The sequence below is a fragment of the Mytilus trossulus genome, chromosome 2 (assembly GCF_036588685.1).
Source record: "Mytilus trossulus isolate FHL-02 chromosome 2, PNRI_Mtr1.1.1.hap1, whole genome shotgun sequence".
NCBI classification, from domain to species: domain Eukaryota; kingdom Metazoa; phylum Mollusca; class Bivalvia; order Mytilida; family Mytilidae; genus Mytilus; species Mytilus trossulus.
In genome coordinates this window covers 43,530,892-43,547,662 of record NC_086374.1, presented here as the reverse complement: position 1 = coordinate 43,547,662, position 16,771 = coordinate 43,530,892, and the positions used below count along the sequence as shown (strand labels likewise).

At 31.1% G+C, this 16,771-nt stretch overlaps 1 protein-coding gene across 3 annotated transcripts in view; it reads left to right on the top strand.

Annotated features, from left to right (window-relative positions):
- The window catches only part of LOC134707309 (uncharacterized), a 37,369-nt gene extending 21,107 nt beyond the window's left edge, over positions 1–16,262 (top strand). For 2 of the 3 annotated variants that reach the window (XM_063566957.1, XM_063566956.1), the window contains 15 exons: positions 888–1,092; positions 2,204–3,057; positions 3,454–3,568; positions 5,076–5,270; positions 5,576–5,612; positions 6,652–6,942; positions 7,818–7,859; positions 8,485–8,636; positions 8,890–9,091; positions 9,682–9,798; positions 10,165–10,319; positions 11,864–11,968; positions 12,877–12,991; positions 13,518–13,611; positions 15,909–16,262. In XM_063566957.1, the coding sequence (XP_063423027.1) occupies positions 888–1,092; positions 2,204–3,057; positions 3,454–3,568; positions 5,076–5,270; positions 5,576–5,612; positions 6,652–6,942; positions 7,818–7,859; positions 8,485–8,636; positions 8,890–9,091; positions 9,682–9,798; positions 10,165–10,319; positions 11,864–11,968; positions 12,877–12,991; positions 13,518–13,611; positions 15,909–16,047 (2,818 nt within the window). In that variant the 3' untranslated portion in view covers positions 16,048–16,262. Of the gene's footprint in view, positions 1–887; positions 1,093–2,203; positions 3,058–3,453; positions 3,569–5,075; positions 5,271–5,575; positions 5,613–6,651; positions 6,943–7,817; positions 7,860–8,484; positions 8,637–8,889; positions 9,092–9,681; positions 9,799–10,164; positions 10,320–11,863; positions 11,969–12,876; positions 12,992–13,517; positions 13,697–15,908 lie in introns of all 3 variants that reach the window. The other variant, XR_010105697.1, reaches the window with a different exon arrangement.
- The last annotated feature ends 509 nt before the right edge of the window (positions 16,263–16,771 follow it).

The window sequence follows — 16,771 nt, the reverse complement described above, 5'->3', positions numbered from 1 at the left end:
ACTGCAATGATTTTAGTAATTATTTGGTCCTAACAGTTTATGTTTAAAACAAAATACTGTATAAATAATGCGTAGGGAAAACGTGAAACTTGAACAAAAAACTATATTATTTCATTATACAGGTGGTATACAATGTTAAAGTCAAAAGTTTGACCTTTGTTTATCAAATATTTCAAATCGGAACACAAGTTATCTTATTTTTTTTCTGGTTAGTTTTTTGTTTCTTGTTTGTAAAAATCCCAAGATAGGTTATGTTGCTGATACACTACTATATTATTTCGTTTTAATTTATTATTTGATTTCTACCTATTGAACGTATTCACTATATCCTCGTTTTTGATATCACTGCAAACAAAATCCGAAGAACTTATATTCCATCTTGTCTACTCATTCGTCGATCTGTCTATTAGTTTGTCTGTCTGTCAAGGTGCGTTGTATACGAACCTCCTCCTAAATCTAGGCACATATTTATGAGAATTTACGAAGTTATAAAACACTAACCCGATAATGCAAATGGAGGAATATATTTTTAACTTAGCATCTAAAAGGGATGAAAACCTAATTAATATGCTAAAAGAAATGCAGGCCTGAGGTATTCTTTTATGAACTTAATTCAATGGTTCAAGAACATTTTAGCAGAATACAATTTTTGATTCACGGAAATATTTATTTGGATTTGATAACAATACGCAGCTCTGAATAAAATTGTTGAAAAATGACACATTTGGAAAATTAATATATCTACATGTACATGTATCCAGTATTTATAATGAAACCAAAAAGTTGTATTAATATTTTCTATTAGAATGGTGCTATTGCTCACACGAAAAGGTTGATGTTTTTGCTGTGTTACGATATGTTCATCGTTGTTTGTCTTATTTTTGCAGGTATAAATTAAAATATTCAATAACAACTGGCGGATATAGGAAGCTTAGAAATACATATTTGGGAACGCAAACGTACTCCGGTATCAGCGAAGAAAACTCCATGGAGTTCTGGTTTGACTATGATGAACCAAACCATTGCATAGAAAACGAGGACAATTGTACTTCATATGAAATCCCACTGCAGTTACAGGAAGATATAACTAAGGTAAATTAAGATAATAGTAGTTTACCGATTTAAACATGTCATAAATCGATTAAGAAGACAAATCAAGATTTGAAACAAAACCTGATGGAAGCATATGAACTCCAAAATTGATGATATCGGGTTCGTCGACTAGTACGCGTCTACTGCTATGCAATTATAACCCGCCATTAAAATCCACAGACGGTCAAAATGTCACCGTTAATCGCATTGTCGATTTTAGTTGCTGTTGAAATCCAAACAATGTTAAGATGCAAAAGTGTGCAGTATCAATTGGATATGGGATGGAGGCATAGGGTAATACTCTGTTACTGCTTAGCAATGAGATAATCATTCACGGCATTAATTTTACTGCACACATTGCGCATTTCGACAATTTATTTAACTTCAAAGGGGCTCGACGCAAAACATTTGAAAAAACTAAATTTAAACAAACGTCTTTAAGATTAACAAACCAAAATCAACATTAACTATAGTCAAATCGTACAGTGGAAGTTTTTAATGTGGAAAATATCTTCACCTGAGATCACCCCAAGTTTTATGTGGGGTTCGTGTTGTTAAGACTTTAGTTTTCTATGTTGTGTCTTGTGTACTACCGTATAGCGGTTTATTTAACTGGGGTGTAAATTTTCACTTATTTTCATGAAATTATAATATTGACTGTTATAGAAATAATCACGAATCAATACGCTAGTAATCTTTTTTAATATGATGTTTCGATTGAGGAATAAATTTAGTCAATTGTGAGCGTCCTGTTCTAAATTCTGAGTTACTGGAAACAAGTGGTGGTAGTGATTCATTTTGTGTCTTGTCAATTATGGCCTCTTTGGAAACTGGTCTTGTTGTCTATGATAGTGATAGTACCAGTGAAATGACTGTCAACAATCCTTGCAATATATTTAAATTTTATTAAAAAATCAAACTTCGTAGTGCACTTTTATTTATGTTTATGGCGTTATCTTTTGACAGAACTGACAATATGCATTTTACTTAATTTTAATTTTAGTCGAATTTTATGATATCATTAAACATTTTATCGAATATGTAAATACATATATGAACGATATTTTGTTTCGTAACTGAATATCTTAATGGTATGTCTTATAATTGGAAGTTACCAATCTCACCAAAATGGTCTGGATGGATTGACAAGCTTTCGGGAATAGGGAAATATGTCATAGAAATTTGGAAAATGGAGTATAGCATCGATAACTCAGGTTTAAGAGAACCAGAAATAACAAAAAACTTCAATCCGGTTCCGGATTATACAGAGGAACTTCCTGAGAACCCTACAAAGTTTCCTACATACGAACCAAAAGATCCCGGTGTTTATTCTGTTATTATAGAAGTTAATGATAGAGCGAATAATTCTAAATATGCCAGGAGATTTGTCATTTATGATAAAACATCAGAAATAAGTACTAGTGAAATTCACCGCTTGCATGCCACTTCTGCATCAAATGATACTAATTTCTCATGGAAAACTAAATTTGACAGAAACATTGATGTGTCATGGACTAGTCATTTTTTTAACGACGTACACGAAAATGGTCATTTTCTGACCAAGATTTTAGACTATACACCAAGACTGAGTGATAATATAAATAGAGTCGATTACAAGAAAATCCTACCAAAATTTGATGACACTGAGGGTGCAAGAAACAAAATGGCTATTACAAACATCAACTCAATTGTACAATTTGAAACCAAACATGGAAAAGTTAGCACAAAAATACCACAACACGGATGGGTTCCTGTTACTCCTCTTCGGGAAGACTTTACTTTTAGGTTGGATACAATTCAAATACAAGATGGAGATTCACACCAGTTTTGGGTTCGTGCATTTGATATCATGGGTAATACAAAAGTGGACTCGACCGTTGTTCATTTTGATAGCAGTGCACCGTTAATATACGAACCGAAGATAAGTCTTAATCTCAAAGATGGAAAATATCCTTTCTCAAGCAGGTAACTTTTTATTTCACTTTTTCCTTCTTCAATACTTATGATTAAGATAACGTAGGTGAAAGGTGAAATATATAGTATATTTATAAAGACAAATGATGTTACCAACTATGTATATGTTAAGTTCTATTTTTTTATTTAAAAAAAAAAAGTACTTTAAACTGTATTTTTCTGTTTCATACAGTCCGATTTGAGATAATTAAGTTACGGTTAAAAAAATGAGATAAAACCCTCAACATCAAATCGACCAACGTTTTTATAATTATAAAAACAGTGATTTTTTTTTCAATCGTCTTCATTTATTAGGATTTTCATCAATATTATAACCTTGTTACTTTTATTTTGTATATGTATTAATTAATGTTATTTTTGATTATACGTACTAGTAACTGTTTTCAGTGTTGTTGTGTCTGCAAAGGATGAACACAGTGGTATAAAGAAAGTGTCATTTAAATTCAAAATAAAACACACAGACGAGGTCAGAAGCGAGCATATGTTTGACATGCTAATAAAGGTGATACCATACAGTTAAAAGGAATATCAGAAAAAAATCATCAAGTTTAATTATTATACAATATTTTGTCGTAAAAGTAACTTTTGTGTAAACTTTTTACTTATTTCAAGCTCATGTTATGTTTGAAATTAATCAGTTGATCAACTAGAACAAACAGAAATTTAAACTAAAAATATTTTGAAGTCAGAATACGATATTCAACAATAGTGCCTTTATAATAATATCTCATACTTTGAATTTATTACCCTCTAAACATCTCGAAAAAAAAACCAACAAGTAAAGATAATCCTAACTTTAGTCACCTAAAATGAACAGTGTTAACTTGTTTTTTTAGGGAAGCTAATGATGCCTTTTAAAACCTTATTTATTCAGGTATATTTAATAAAAACATGGCCAAATATCATTTCACTAGTTAAATTGGTTTAATCCACCATTTTTCTTCAAAAGGAATACCTGCACCTAGTCAGGAATATAATATGTGTTTCTATTTTTTTTATGTGTTTGCGCTTTTGATTTTACCAACTGTTGACAGTCTATGTATTTTGAAATTTCTTCTGTATTACTGTTAACTTACTTTTAAAATATGGTCAATCTCTTCACCTTAAGGTAATAAATATAAAAAAAAAGAAAGGTCTGCTTGCCGATGAGACACCTCTCCACGAGACACCAAAATGACACAGAAACCAACCACTGGAGATGTAAATAATATAATATTGATACAGTTACAGTGTTGCTAAATACAGGAGTTAAGAACCTTATTTTCATATTTGAATTCAAAGAACTTTTGTTGATATGTTTGCGACTGACTCTGTCAAGTCCAACACCAACACATGTCTTCAAAAATGCGTTTAATTCTTATAATTTTTAACTATTTGAGATAAGACATTTGATTTTTCCACACGTAGAATTAAAATTTGTAGCTTTTAATTATCATCACGCATGAATATGTTTTTAGGTTAACGCCAAAAAATTAATGCAATTTGCTATCTGAAAAACCTGATTTTTTTTCTTCCTTTAAATAAATGTTTTGTATTTATTTTTTGATTTGACGATGAACACAATCACATAAACGTTTTCTCTAATATGCAAATCATAAAAGAATTGTTATGAAATAAAATTATAAGGAGTACATGAAATATCCAACACCATTTACTTTTTTTGCAAATGCATTAAATGTAATTGACATTACACATCTATATGTTGATTTCCACACAGTATGTACTCTTCTAGTATCAATACTCAACGACCACGAACAACACGACCAACGCAAGTAAATAGAACGTTTGATTTGTATTTCCTTTGGAAATATGTTATAAGTATCAATTTGTACTATTAACCGACAGTGCTTAAGCAATCCTATATAATAACATTAATTTATTCAAATTTCCAAAAAAAGTGCACAATTTTCTACACTCATTTAGAAATGGATTGTTTTTGGTTTTTTTAAAAAGACAAGGAATTTATGATGAATAAACTGCAATCGTTTGTTTCTTTCGTTCAACTTTAGACGCGAGAATACTGCAACAAACTACCAAAAGAGTGTTACTGTGTTCGGATGGGCGATTGTTTCATGATAGACACACAACTTGAAATAAACAATTGCTGGATGAAGGTTCCTATTGATGACATAGGGAATGATATCTATGTACTTGAAATTACGGTGTTTAATTCTGCAATGCTACAATCAAGCATTACAAAAGAGGTACAATTAATCTTTAAATCAATGGTTTAAACATATTAAACGACGACAAGTCGTTTGATAGTCCACTCAGTGGAAATCATTCCACATTTCTCATTTTTATATGAGGTTTAAACTACATTTTAATTGATATAATTGAAAATGATTGATTACTTTTATTTCATTTTTCTACATCTTGAAATTAATCAAATCTGTTTTATCATGGAACAAAATAAAGTGCATGTCATTTATACAAAACATTGTACATAGAAGTTAATTTCCCTTACATTAAGCATTTCTATCAACGATATTTTCTTTTTCTGAAATAGATTGGAATGGTAAGAAACATCAACGGTGTACAGGACTGTAAGTTGCTTTCTTCTACTAAATCCAGCAAAAACTTTTCCAAGAAAAATTATAAAAAATGAAATATTGGTGATTACTGGTTAACGACACTAGACGAAGATATGATATCGATTTTTTATGCCCCACTATTTTCTTGTCTGTTTGTCCGTTCGTCTGTTAGTCTGTCCGTCCGTTCGTCTGTTCGTCCGTTCGTTCGTCTGTGATGTCTGTCCCGATTCAGGTTAAAGTTGTGGTAAAATTTTTTGGTCGAGGTAATTTTTGATGAAGTTGAGATCCGATCAACTTGAAACTTAGTAAAAATGCTCCCAATGATATAATCCTTCTAGTTTAAATGCCAAATTAGAGATTTTATCCCATTTTTACAGTCCCCGGAACATAGAAAATGATAGTACGGATGGGGCATCCGTGAACTTGGGACACATTCTTGTTGTGTATGTTTTTGTTCGGACACTAGAGGTTTTGGACAAACAAAAATATCTAAATATTAAAAAGAACTTTTAATTACAGGACAATGATAAATATACATAAACCATTCTATTATTGCAAAATCATTTTGACTAGTAAATATCTTATATTTGATTTTTTTAATAGTTTAGTGACTTTGTAATTGATGTATTTGCCATGTGTTAATTTACTGACAATACAGTACACGATTTGTATTTCCGTGAATGTTGTTATTGTTTGTCTAAGACTTCCCATACTAAAGATACCCATCGGTCACCTTCTATTGTATTTGAAAAAAGCTGTTTGACTTTAGAGTCCCAAATGCTCTTCAACATGGTACTTTACTTTTTGTTTTCATTCGACAGTCACACATGTTAAAGTCTGGTATCTATTATGCGTTTATTTACAGTACCGTTCGAAAACCTCATGTAAGATAATAAAGGAAAAACCCAAGTTACCTTGATGTTTTTATTTTATCCAATACGGGTTTTTTAAATGAACTGAATTCTTATATCCTTTGTTTAGAGCCTTAATTGTGAGATAACTTTGTTCAAAATATAAACACACCCAAAATGAAATTCCGAACAATATTTAGATTTCAGTCCCTCAAACATAACTGTTTTGAAGACAACAGACACCAGTGTAAGCATCAAGTGGATTCAAGCCCCAGCATGTTATGAAAGGGCTGGGATATGGATTATTCTGTTTAGACCAGATAATTCGACAAAGTCTTTCAAAGTTCACAAAGAGGCAACAACCTTTGACCTCACAGGTTTATCAGCAACAACATCATACTGGTTTAAAATGACAACTAATTATGGGAATGATACTCACTATGTCAGCAGTTCTGTTCCAACAAAATTTGTATTTGTTACCACAGAAGAAGGTATTATATTTGTATTGTATTTTCATTTCGTACGTACCATATAATTTGTAAATGAAACGTCCTATGCATATCTCGAAAATAATGTCTGTATATATTTTCTTCATACGAGATGTGATTTGAATGCCATTTAGTCAACTCTTCATTCAAGTAACAATTTGTAAAAAGCACACCAAAAATACTAGTGTAAAATCATTCAAACCGGAAAACCAAAATACTAATCTATATAAAAAACGGGAAACAATTATGAATCACATTAACAAACTACAATCTCTAAGAATCAGGTTCCTAACTTGGGACAGAGGCAAACAAATGCAGCAGTTTGTTTAAACGTTTTAATTAGTACCAACCGTCTCCCCTACCTGAATCAATATTGTAACCCATAACATAAAAAAGACATATTTCAAAATATCAATAAAGATGGCTTAACTCGATCAAAAGACATATAAACACACAAACACTCACAAGTGAACATACACTGAACTAATTATTTGATATATAACACAATGTAAATAAAACATCAATAAAGTAAGGGTCATGATGTTAAACTATATCAGAAAAACAACGTTAAACTGGGACATGCACCATGTCTATTTCTTTTTCCTTTTAATTTGATACTTTTTATGACGTTTATTGGTTAGTTAGTTTTTAAAGTTACCTTTAAAAATTTGATAAGTGTGGAATTAATTTATCTCAGTGTAGTAAACCTACATCAGTTCAACGCGTTACTTTCCTTCTTTGAGATACATTTAGTAAACAATATTAAAAACAGGAAAACATTTCGAATATATGTCAATCTCAACAAAATTTCCAGACAGGTGAATATATAATTTTGGTAATAAAACATCGTCTGACTTTTTTTTTTTTTTTTTTTAAAGAAGTTGGACTATCCAGCGGCGGAGTTGGTGGATTAGTAGCAGGTAATTTGGAAATTTGTTATAACTCTTTATTGTAAGACGAAAAGATTGGTTATTTAAAACAAATATGAACAAAACAGACACAATTTTACATTATGTAAATAACACATTGCTATGTCGTTTGCTTACTCTCCTCGGTTGACCATATCTATTCCGAGAGGTAACAGTTTACTCAATCAATACCTAAGCTACACTGTGTTTTTTTTCTTTCATATACTGAATATTCGGTTATATTCTCTCTTTTTCTAAAAAATCAAAGTCTTTTGAATAATTGATTTGACTTAAAAGTTATTTTTTAAATAAGTAACTCAAAAGAATTTTATTGCGTACTATATCATTAAATTTTGTATTATACTGCACGAGATTGACATTAACAAAACGTTAACCGTAGTAACATGAATTTAAATTAAATATCATCCACGAATCAACTTTCAAAAAACATTTAAACAATAAGTCCAATAATATAAATTTAAATTTTCTGCATGTTTAGTCTAATTATAAAAAAAATATATGATAATTTATACCTTACAATGTTATACTTTGACAAAATTCTAAGTTAACGTATCTTTGAAATGTAAACCATTAGTAAGAGTAGTTAGATTTGCAATAAAACAGTTGCCTTTTTTAGGCTTCCTTTTGTTACTGATTGTTGTCATTGTCGTGCTGGTCTTTCTTGGGAGAACCGGTAGACTACAACCCGCTAAACAACAAGTAACTGCAGGTATACGCACAATTCGAAATACCATAAGAGAACGTCGTGCGACACCAAGTGGAATAAATGTAAGTACTCGCATCACTTGAGTGACATCATCCACATAATCAAATCATAAAATTAATGTCAAATAGTCTATTAAACATGAAATAAACTACTTTAAATGGAGGTTTTAGGAAGAAAAGAATCATTGGTAACATAATGGTTGATTACATAAACCTGATAAAAAAACAAATTGTTGATTGAACTTATTGATACATACAACGTCAATAGTAACATGAGTAATGCATTTTAATATTCAAAATATTTTTGATCATGCAGAATCGAGCTTGTGTTTCGAAAGAATATGATGACATATATTTCTATGGCGGTATGGATATAAAGGGAGATAAATCTTGGATATTGTCTCGAAAGGATGTTTCATTGGAGTCCGAGCTTACACGGGGACGATTTGCGATTATATATTTAGCACAATACTATACGCATCAAGAAGCAATAACAGTTGTGGCAAAAGCCCTGAAAGGTATTTTAGAAATACAAGTCAAACGATCTTCTTTACAATTGTCATAGTGTACGGTTTCCTATAGTTGTTAATTTCTGACTCATTTCGGTCTCTTGTGGAGAGTTCTCTCATAAGCAATCATATCACGTCTTCTTTTTTATATAACAATTTTGGGTTAGTCCTGGTAAACACAAAATCCCAGTGTCCAATACGACTATTTCTCCTGAAAGGTATTTTAGATATAAAAATCAAACGATCTTGTTTATAATTGTCATATTATAAACTTGGTACAACAAATATGAGTTTGTTCTTATGATATTAATGAAATGCTCATTTATATAAGGTTTTGTCTACAGTTTTTGAAATATGACATAAACGTACAGTTTTATTTGTATCTCGATAAAAGGGAACACATCTCTTTTATATCGCATTAGATATAATTGTTACATATGGTGAGGGAGATATTTTTTACTACTGGGATGTTGTCATTTAGAACAAATGCGTTATGAAAATATCAAAACTATAAAGTGAATCCATACATATGTTAAATACGTAGTAAATTTGCTTTACACTTAATCTGTACTAAATGTGGGTATTTTGTATAATTCAAGATGATCAAAATGACGAAAATGTGCTTAAAATGAGAGCTAAGATAAATTTTTATGCGACTAAAGTGGGACATCACAAAAATATCTTGGATTTCATTGGATCTGTTGAAGATGATATCCGTAAGTAAACTTAAAAGATGAATTCAAATGATTGCATATACACATATTGTATTGATGCATCCGGTTATCTATTTTTAAAGTCCATCCGAACATTGTTGTTTTGTTTGCTACGTTGAATTGTCTACGTTATCGATTTATAAGATTTAAATACCGGTAAATTACTATATTGATATCTACAGAAGTCCTAGATTTCACAAACTTCTGTGAATAAGTGCATTGGAATTTCATCGTACGACAACATGATACAAAGCTTTCAAGATAAATTGGTCTTTTTTTCTACAGGTGCATTTACATTATGTCTGAGTTTCCGAGAAACTATATATATTTTACATGACAAAGCATAATGTCGCTTTGCCTTATTTGTAGGTGGTCCAATGATGATTCTGGAATATTGCCCTAAGGGAGTTCTGAAAGAATTTCTTGAGAATGCGAGGTCAAACATATCGGTAGAATTAGTGGAGAGATTGTTCCGAATTGCGTTTGGTATTTGTAACGGAATGGATTATTTGGCCTCTAACAAAGTATGTATTTAATTCTTTTGAATGCAATTATGAAAAGATAATTCTTAGATACATATTAAGGCATACGTTGATATAGTTGGTCGAGAGGACTTCCGATAACTGATCTATAGCTTGATGTTGTTTATTTATCGAAAGACGACGTTGAACGATCTTCTTTACGTAACCAATGTAAACGATGATAACACCACCGTTAACAAAACTTATTTTCACTGCACAGTAATCCAATCCTTAAATTAAATAGTGAAATAATTAACACAAAAACATTCGTTTAAATGATAATAATAGTTAGTCATTGTTATATGATATATCGTTTCTGTGTGCTACATTCTAATGTTGTGTTTCTGTTGTGTCGTAGTTCTCCTCTTATAATTTAAATTTGGATGTAACGCGTCTTCTGATTGGCTGACGTTGATTTGTTTATCAGCTCATAGACAAAATTTTGTCTTGTGACTGTGACGTCGTCAACGTTTTTTAATTGTTTTTTCAAAATAACATCAAAAATGTGGCGCACACTTTAAATTACCCCGCTTCGCAATAAAAATATTATAGTCATTCCTTAAATATTTGATGTGTTTCCCTCAGTTTTACTTTGTAACCCAGATTTAATTTTTTTCTCACCGATTTATGAATTTGGAACAGCGGTATACTACTGTTGCCTTTATCTGTAGTTTATTTTTTTATCACATCGCAAATTTTATTACGTATTTTTGCGTTAACCAACAAACATATGCATGCTACATGGACATACATTTACAATTTACGTGTGTTAGAGGTAACGAGTTTGGAAAAATATATTCTTTATCTCCAACGTAAAAGAATAATAAGGATTAAAAAATTTTTTAACGGAATTTATTGGTGTATAAACTGGACCAATTCACTCACAAACATATCATGACAAAAAAACCCATAAAGTTGGAATTATATCATGTTGTTAAAGACCCGGCTCGTGTGTTAAAGGATTGTGTAGAATATAAATCTGACAATATAAGTTAAAATGTTTAAGTGTAACCGATGTAATTTGTGTTTCAATTTAGCTCTTGATGTATCACTTGTAATCAGCATAAAAACCAAACAACAGAGATTTCGGAAATATCAGTCTATGTGATATAGTTGTAGTCTTCTCAGTTATGGAACGTTTAAAAAATAATTCTTGCGTGATGGGTTCATACGTATAGACGGATGCTGCTGACAAAGTTTAAGGGCACCTTTAAATCGAAGGTTTTCGATTATATAATAGTTACCATCATAATTAACATTTCAAAGACGCCATCAGGGTTTGGTTGACTGTTGAAAACATTACTTTTATCTATTTATTATAAGACCATATCAAATATACACCATTACCATAAGATCTGTACTAATTTCTCATATCTTGATTAAATAGTAAGGCTTACAAACGCGTTGTTTAATTCCTATTTGAACGCCATCGGTGTTTGAATTATTTTTGTAATTTTTTCAAGTGCTATATACATATAGATTGTGTTCATTTATGGATAACTACTTATGGGGTTGTGACTTCAATTTGATACTAAATATTATTATAGGTAGTACATAGACGACTAGCTGCTCGAAATGTGCTACTCAACAAACTGCTTGAACCAAAGATCACTGGCTTTGGTCCTGATCCAGAAGCAAATAAAGAAGAAGAGGTAACGAATTACTATAATTAACAATTGAATAAATGACATGCTTTGTTATCCTGAATTATCCTATCTGAAATTTTGGATATGTTATTCTCTATTTCCTACCAGATTGAAATTTTGAGTATTTCTTGTTTGTATTCTAATTCTCACCTGATTTATTCTTTTCATGCCCTGCTGATTATTATTATTATTCAATCAAAGTATGGATCGTTTGATCTCAGTGTTCCATTGGTCAACAGTCGATTATGACGTAAAATTGTCTTCTTTTTTTCTGGTGTTACGTGATGAAAAAAGCAACCATACCTGATGACGTCACATAGAAAGAACACATCTTTCCGTGATCATTCGAACAAAAGAATTATCTTTGTATGCATATCGTCTACAAATCATCAGAGAAACATATTCCACCACTATTTCTTGTACAATATGACAATTACCCACTCTCGTCATTAACTGTTAAATTTATCAAACGCTCGGCAAAACTCGCATTTAAAATTTTAAAATTGTACTGTCTCGAGTAAATATATATCGTATCACTCCCGGTGCAGATGCTGAATATATATACGTTAACTTAACTCAAAATGAAGTCGGAAGGAACGTAGACATTCATTTTAATGCATTATGAAAAATATCGAGACTAATCATATAACTGATTGCATGTTGTTCAAAGAGAAAAAATATAAAATAACATATTAAAAATATATTTATTGATTCAAAAGAAAGCACATTGAGGGCCCATTATATACATATTATATAACTTAACTACCGATTCTCGAAATTCTGATATGCACATTTTTTTTTAAATTTCAGCTGCTATAGAATAAACTTTAATACGTCTTATTGCAAGCTTTATTGTTACTTCATTGATTTATGTTAGTAAGTATTTCTTTTATCTGAATCTGGATTATTTGTAGGAAAGAGTTCCAATCAAATGGATGGCCCCAGAATGTATGAAATCGACAGAACATGCAAATGAATTGAGTGATGTTTGGTCTTATGGCATCGTAATGTGGGAAATATTTTCTCTCGGTATGTATTATTTCGTCTATCGCCATTTAAATATAAGACAGTACATTCGTGGTTCCGAACTCTGAACAAGACTATCAATATATTTCATTAAGAGGCTATGAAATATGAAGTGAAATATCATTTATGAATTGTATTCTTGTTTAGATATTTTGTTTGTCTTTTAAAAGATGTTTTACAAAGATACATTTATCATTTTCGCTTAAGATACTGTTAAAGATTGTTAAAACACACAAACGTCATGTATAAATTCCAATGTAGGGAAATAAAATGTTAACATAAACATAGAACAAACATTTTTGGAAATGATACCATGAAATGATGAATGAATGAAAGGGAGACCTTCTAGCGGGTTATTCTAGTTTCCAATAGGTGTTTTGTGAGGGATACACTTTCAGTTGAATCGATCTATTCGGCACATATCATACAGAAAGAGCGGGATGGTCGTATCATTGTCCTTGTTTATTTCAACAATCTCGCTAACGTTTAACATCAGAGAAAACAATAATCATAGATAAAGTATTTTCAGGAGATACTCCTTACTCAGGTGTTCAAAGTAGAGATGTGCCGGGTAAGGTCAGACGTGGTTATAAGATGAAGAAACCAGAACAGTGTGATGATGCGTAAGTATCAGAATTAGAATGAACACAGTGTGGCTGTGGCCATTGATTGACACATTAAATTCATCCATTGACTGGGACAATTTACGTGAACGTCTGTCTGTAACGACCACTGTTCACGACGTACCTACGGTAGACATTTAAACTGTGGGGTCACTAAAGGTTTCTTAACGCCTTTAATTATAAAATAATTCGAAAAATTAATCAGAAATTACCTTTATGTTTTGATTTTTATAATTGATATAAATCAAAACATCGTGTTATTTCTGATTAATTTTTCGAATTACTTTATTAAGGTGTTGAGAACCTTTGGTGACCCCATAGTTAAAGTATCTTTAAAAAGTACATAGTGAGTAGTGGTCGTTACATACAAACGTTCACCTAAATTGTTCCAGTCAATGGATGAATGTAATTCGTCAATCAATGGACACAGCCACACTGTTTTGAATTTCATTCTATATACTGTTTAATCGTCAAACTATAATTTCCTAATTCATGTTATTAAAATCAATGGCGAAGTATAAACATGTTTTCTAATGGTTTGCCTGTTAATATAGAGATTTGATGCATTAAGGAATACACATGATTTTAAACGAATACATCAAACGGAGTGAGAACATTTTCTACACAATGATAAGCATTCAGATCAGTGTCTTTCTTTTTAATCGAAGTGTGTTTTATCGTCTTTTGCGACATACATCCGAATTCTTGCAGTATAAACTATTGTTCGCATCATTCATTCTTTATTCTAAATATCAAGTCTAATAGTATTTCTTAAGAAAAAATCATGAATTTGCTTTCTCGAGACAAATAAAAAAAAGAAACGGATAGGAATTTGGACATGCATAAATAAGGGCGTACACAATTTTTATCCTGGTACTCTGATTTATTCATTCAACAATAACTATAGTTTTAAACCCTATAGTCTTTAACCACAAAAAGACCAATATAAGCGCTTGAGCACAGTTGAAAATTATCAGCAAATGAAAAATGCCAATTATGAGCACCATTACAAAGAATAGACATAATTCGTGTTATAAAATCTCCACATAGTTTTTGAAGGAGCTATGTATGTGTGTGAAGAAACATTGTAACATGCTTGCCTCCTTATATAAACTTATTATAATATGTCAAGTATGATTCTTCATGTGACAACAATCCTTTAGATGTGTGTGTACATAGTGGTCCTTTCTGTGTAGTTTTGAACTATTTCAGATGTGTTGGTTTTAAGGATATAAAACTTTCAGATTTGAAATATATGGGTTCGACCATAACTGACGAGGATAACGGTGTACTTGCATAACATTAGAATATAATGTCCTTGCCATTTTGTGTCTCAGTTAAACATCACTGCACAGATAACCGATCTAAACATCTTAATCTATAATGCAATGCAAATCCTCATTTTATCTGATAACTTATCAGTTGATTGATTATTTGAATGAAAACATATAGACTACAACTAAATACCGCAGAGCAGTAGCTGGATCCCCAGAGTACCTGCATATGGAGTATATATCCCAGTTGATACGGCCGTTTAAAAAAATTGCCTTTCATATCGTGGTTTCTTTAATACTTGGTTGCTGCTATGAGACACTTTTCCATCCTGATAATGATTCTAAGTGGTAAAATTGAAATCATTCCTTCAAAATCTTTAGACGTCATCACGAGCTCGAGTTTGTTGACCATTATGCAAAATCTTTGCTATTGATGATATTTAATATGTTACGATTGTTGTAACATAAATTCATTCTCTTTTACTCGAAAATAACATCACTGATTGATAATTCTAACACCGGTTTTAAATTTACGAGGAGCAACATGAAAGTCTCCTTAGTGGAGGAAGATCTGCTTATCATTGCACAGCACCTGGTATCTGCTTACAAATCCTTTATTTTAGGTCTGAAGATAATTTCATATTATTGTGTTAAAGTTAAAATTTGTTTAAGAAAACCATTATGGGTTAAAGTACGGTCTTCAACACGGAGACTGGATTCACATCAAACAGCAAGCTATAAAGGGCCCCCAAAATGACCAGGTTAAAACAATTCAAACGGGATTAGTACAGATTGTGCAGAAAATATTTTTGAAAGGAAAATTAACCTTAAAACTTAAAAATAACTTTTCCCGTTTGAGTATACTCAGTATGTATCATCTACGTTATGCTTTGTCTATTTCCCTTTGGCCGTAGAAATATCTAACCAGGCGCATATCGGTTCTGATGTGTGTTGTAGATGCCGCACAACCTAGTAATATATAATAATAAAAAGTGAGATGCATTTTTATTTTCATATTTTCAGTTTCTACAACATCATGCTGAAGTGTTGGCACTATGATCCTCGTAAGCGAGCTGGATTTTCTCAGATGAAGGCAGAAATGAGTAAAATATTTACAGAAGTGCCCGGTGAAAGTTTTTACTACCAAACAAATGAACTATAATGTTATTTTAGTTTGTTTTGTATATTGCACATAGCTTCAAATAACTACTTTGAAACAAAGATGACACTAATTGGCAAAAACTATAGTACACATATTATCATAATTTAAATTTGTATATAGGTAATGCAAGATGACAGTCCAATTCCGGAAATTTGACAGAGAATTTACGTAATATTATTACATGTATGTTTTTTTAATTTTTCAAGTTTCCAAAACAATAGATAACCTTCTGAAAACTAGTATTATTTTCCTTGATTATGTAAAATTAATGCTTAAATAAAATTTCTCTATTACTTTTTGTTGTATTATAGTTTTTAGAGCAATAGCCAAATTTCAGAAGCAAAAAACACGAAAGAAAGGAAAACCCGTGTTTTGTTACTGATAGTGCCCTTAAATTTTATTTATTTACTGAAGAACGATGAATTCCTGTTTACAAAACTTTGAATTTAAACTAAATATTTTCTTATCCCAGTCATAGATTACCTTAGTCGTATTTGGCACAACTTTTTGGAATTTTGGATCCTCAATGCTCTTCAACTTTTTATTTGTTTGGTTTATAACTATTTCGATATGAGCGTCACTGATGAGTCTTATGTAGACGAAACGCGCGTCTGGCGTACTAAATTATAATCCTGGTACCTTTGATAACTATTTACAGTTTTTTAATATATGACATGAAACGATCATTAAAATGAGAATGGAAAAGGGGAATATGTCAAAGAGA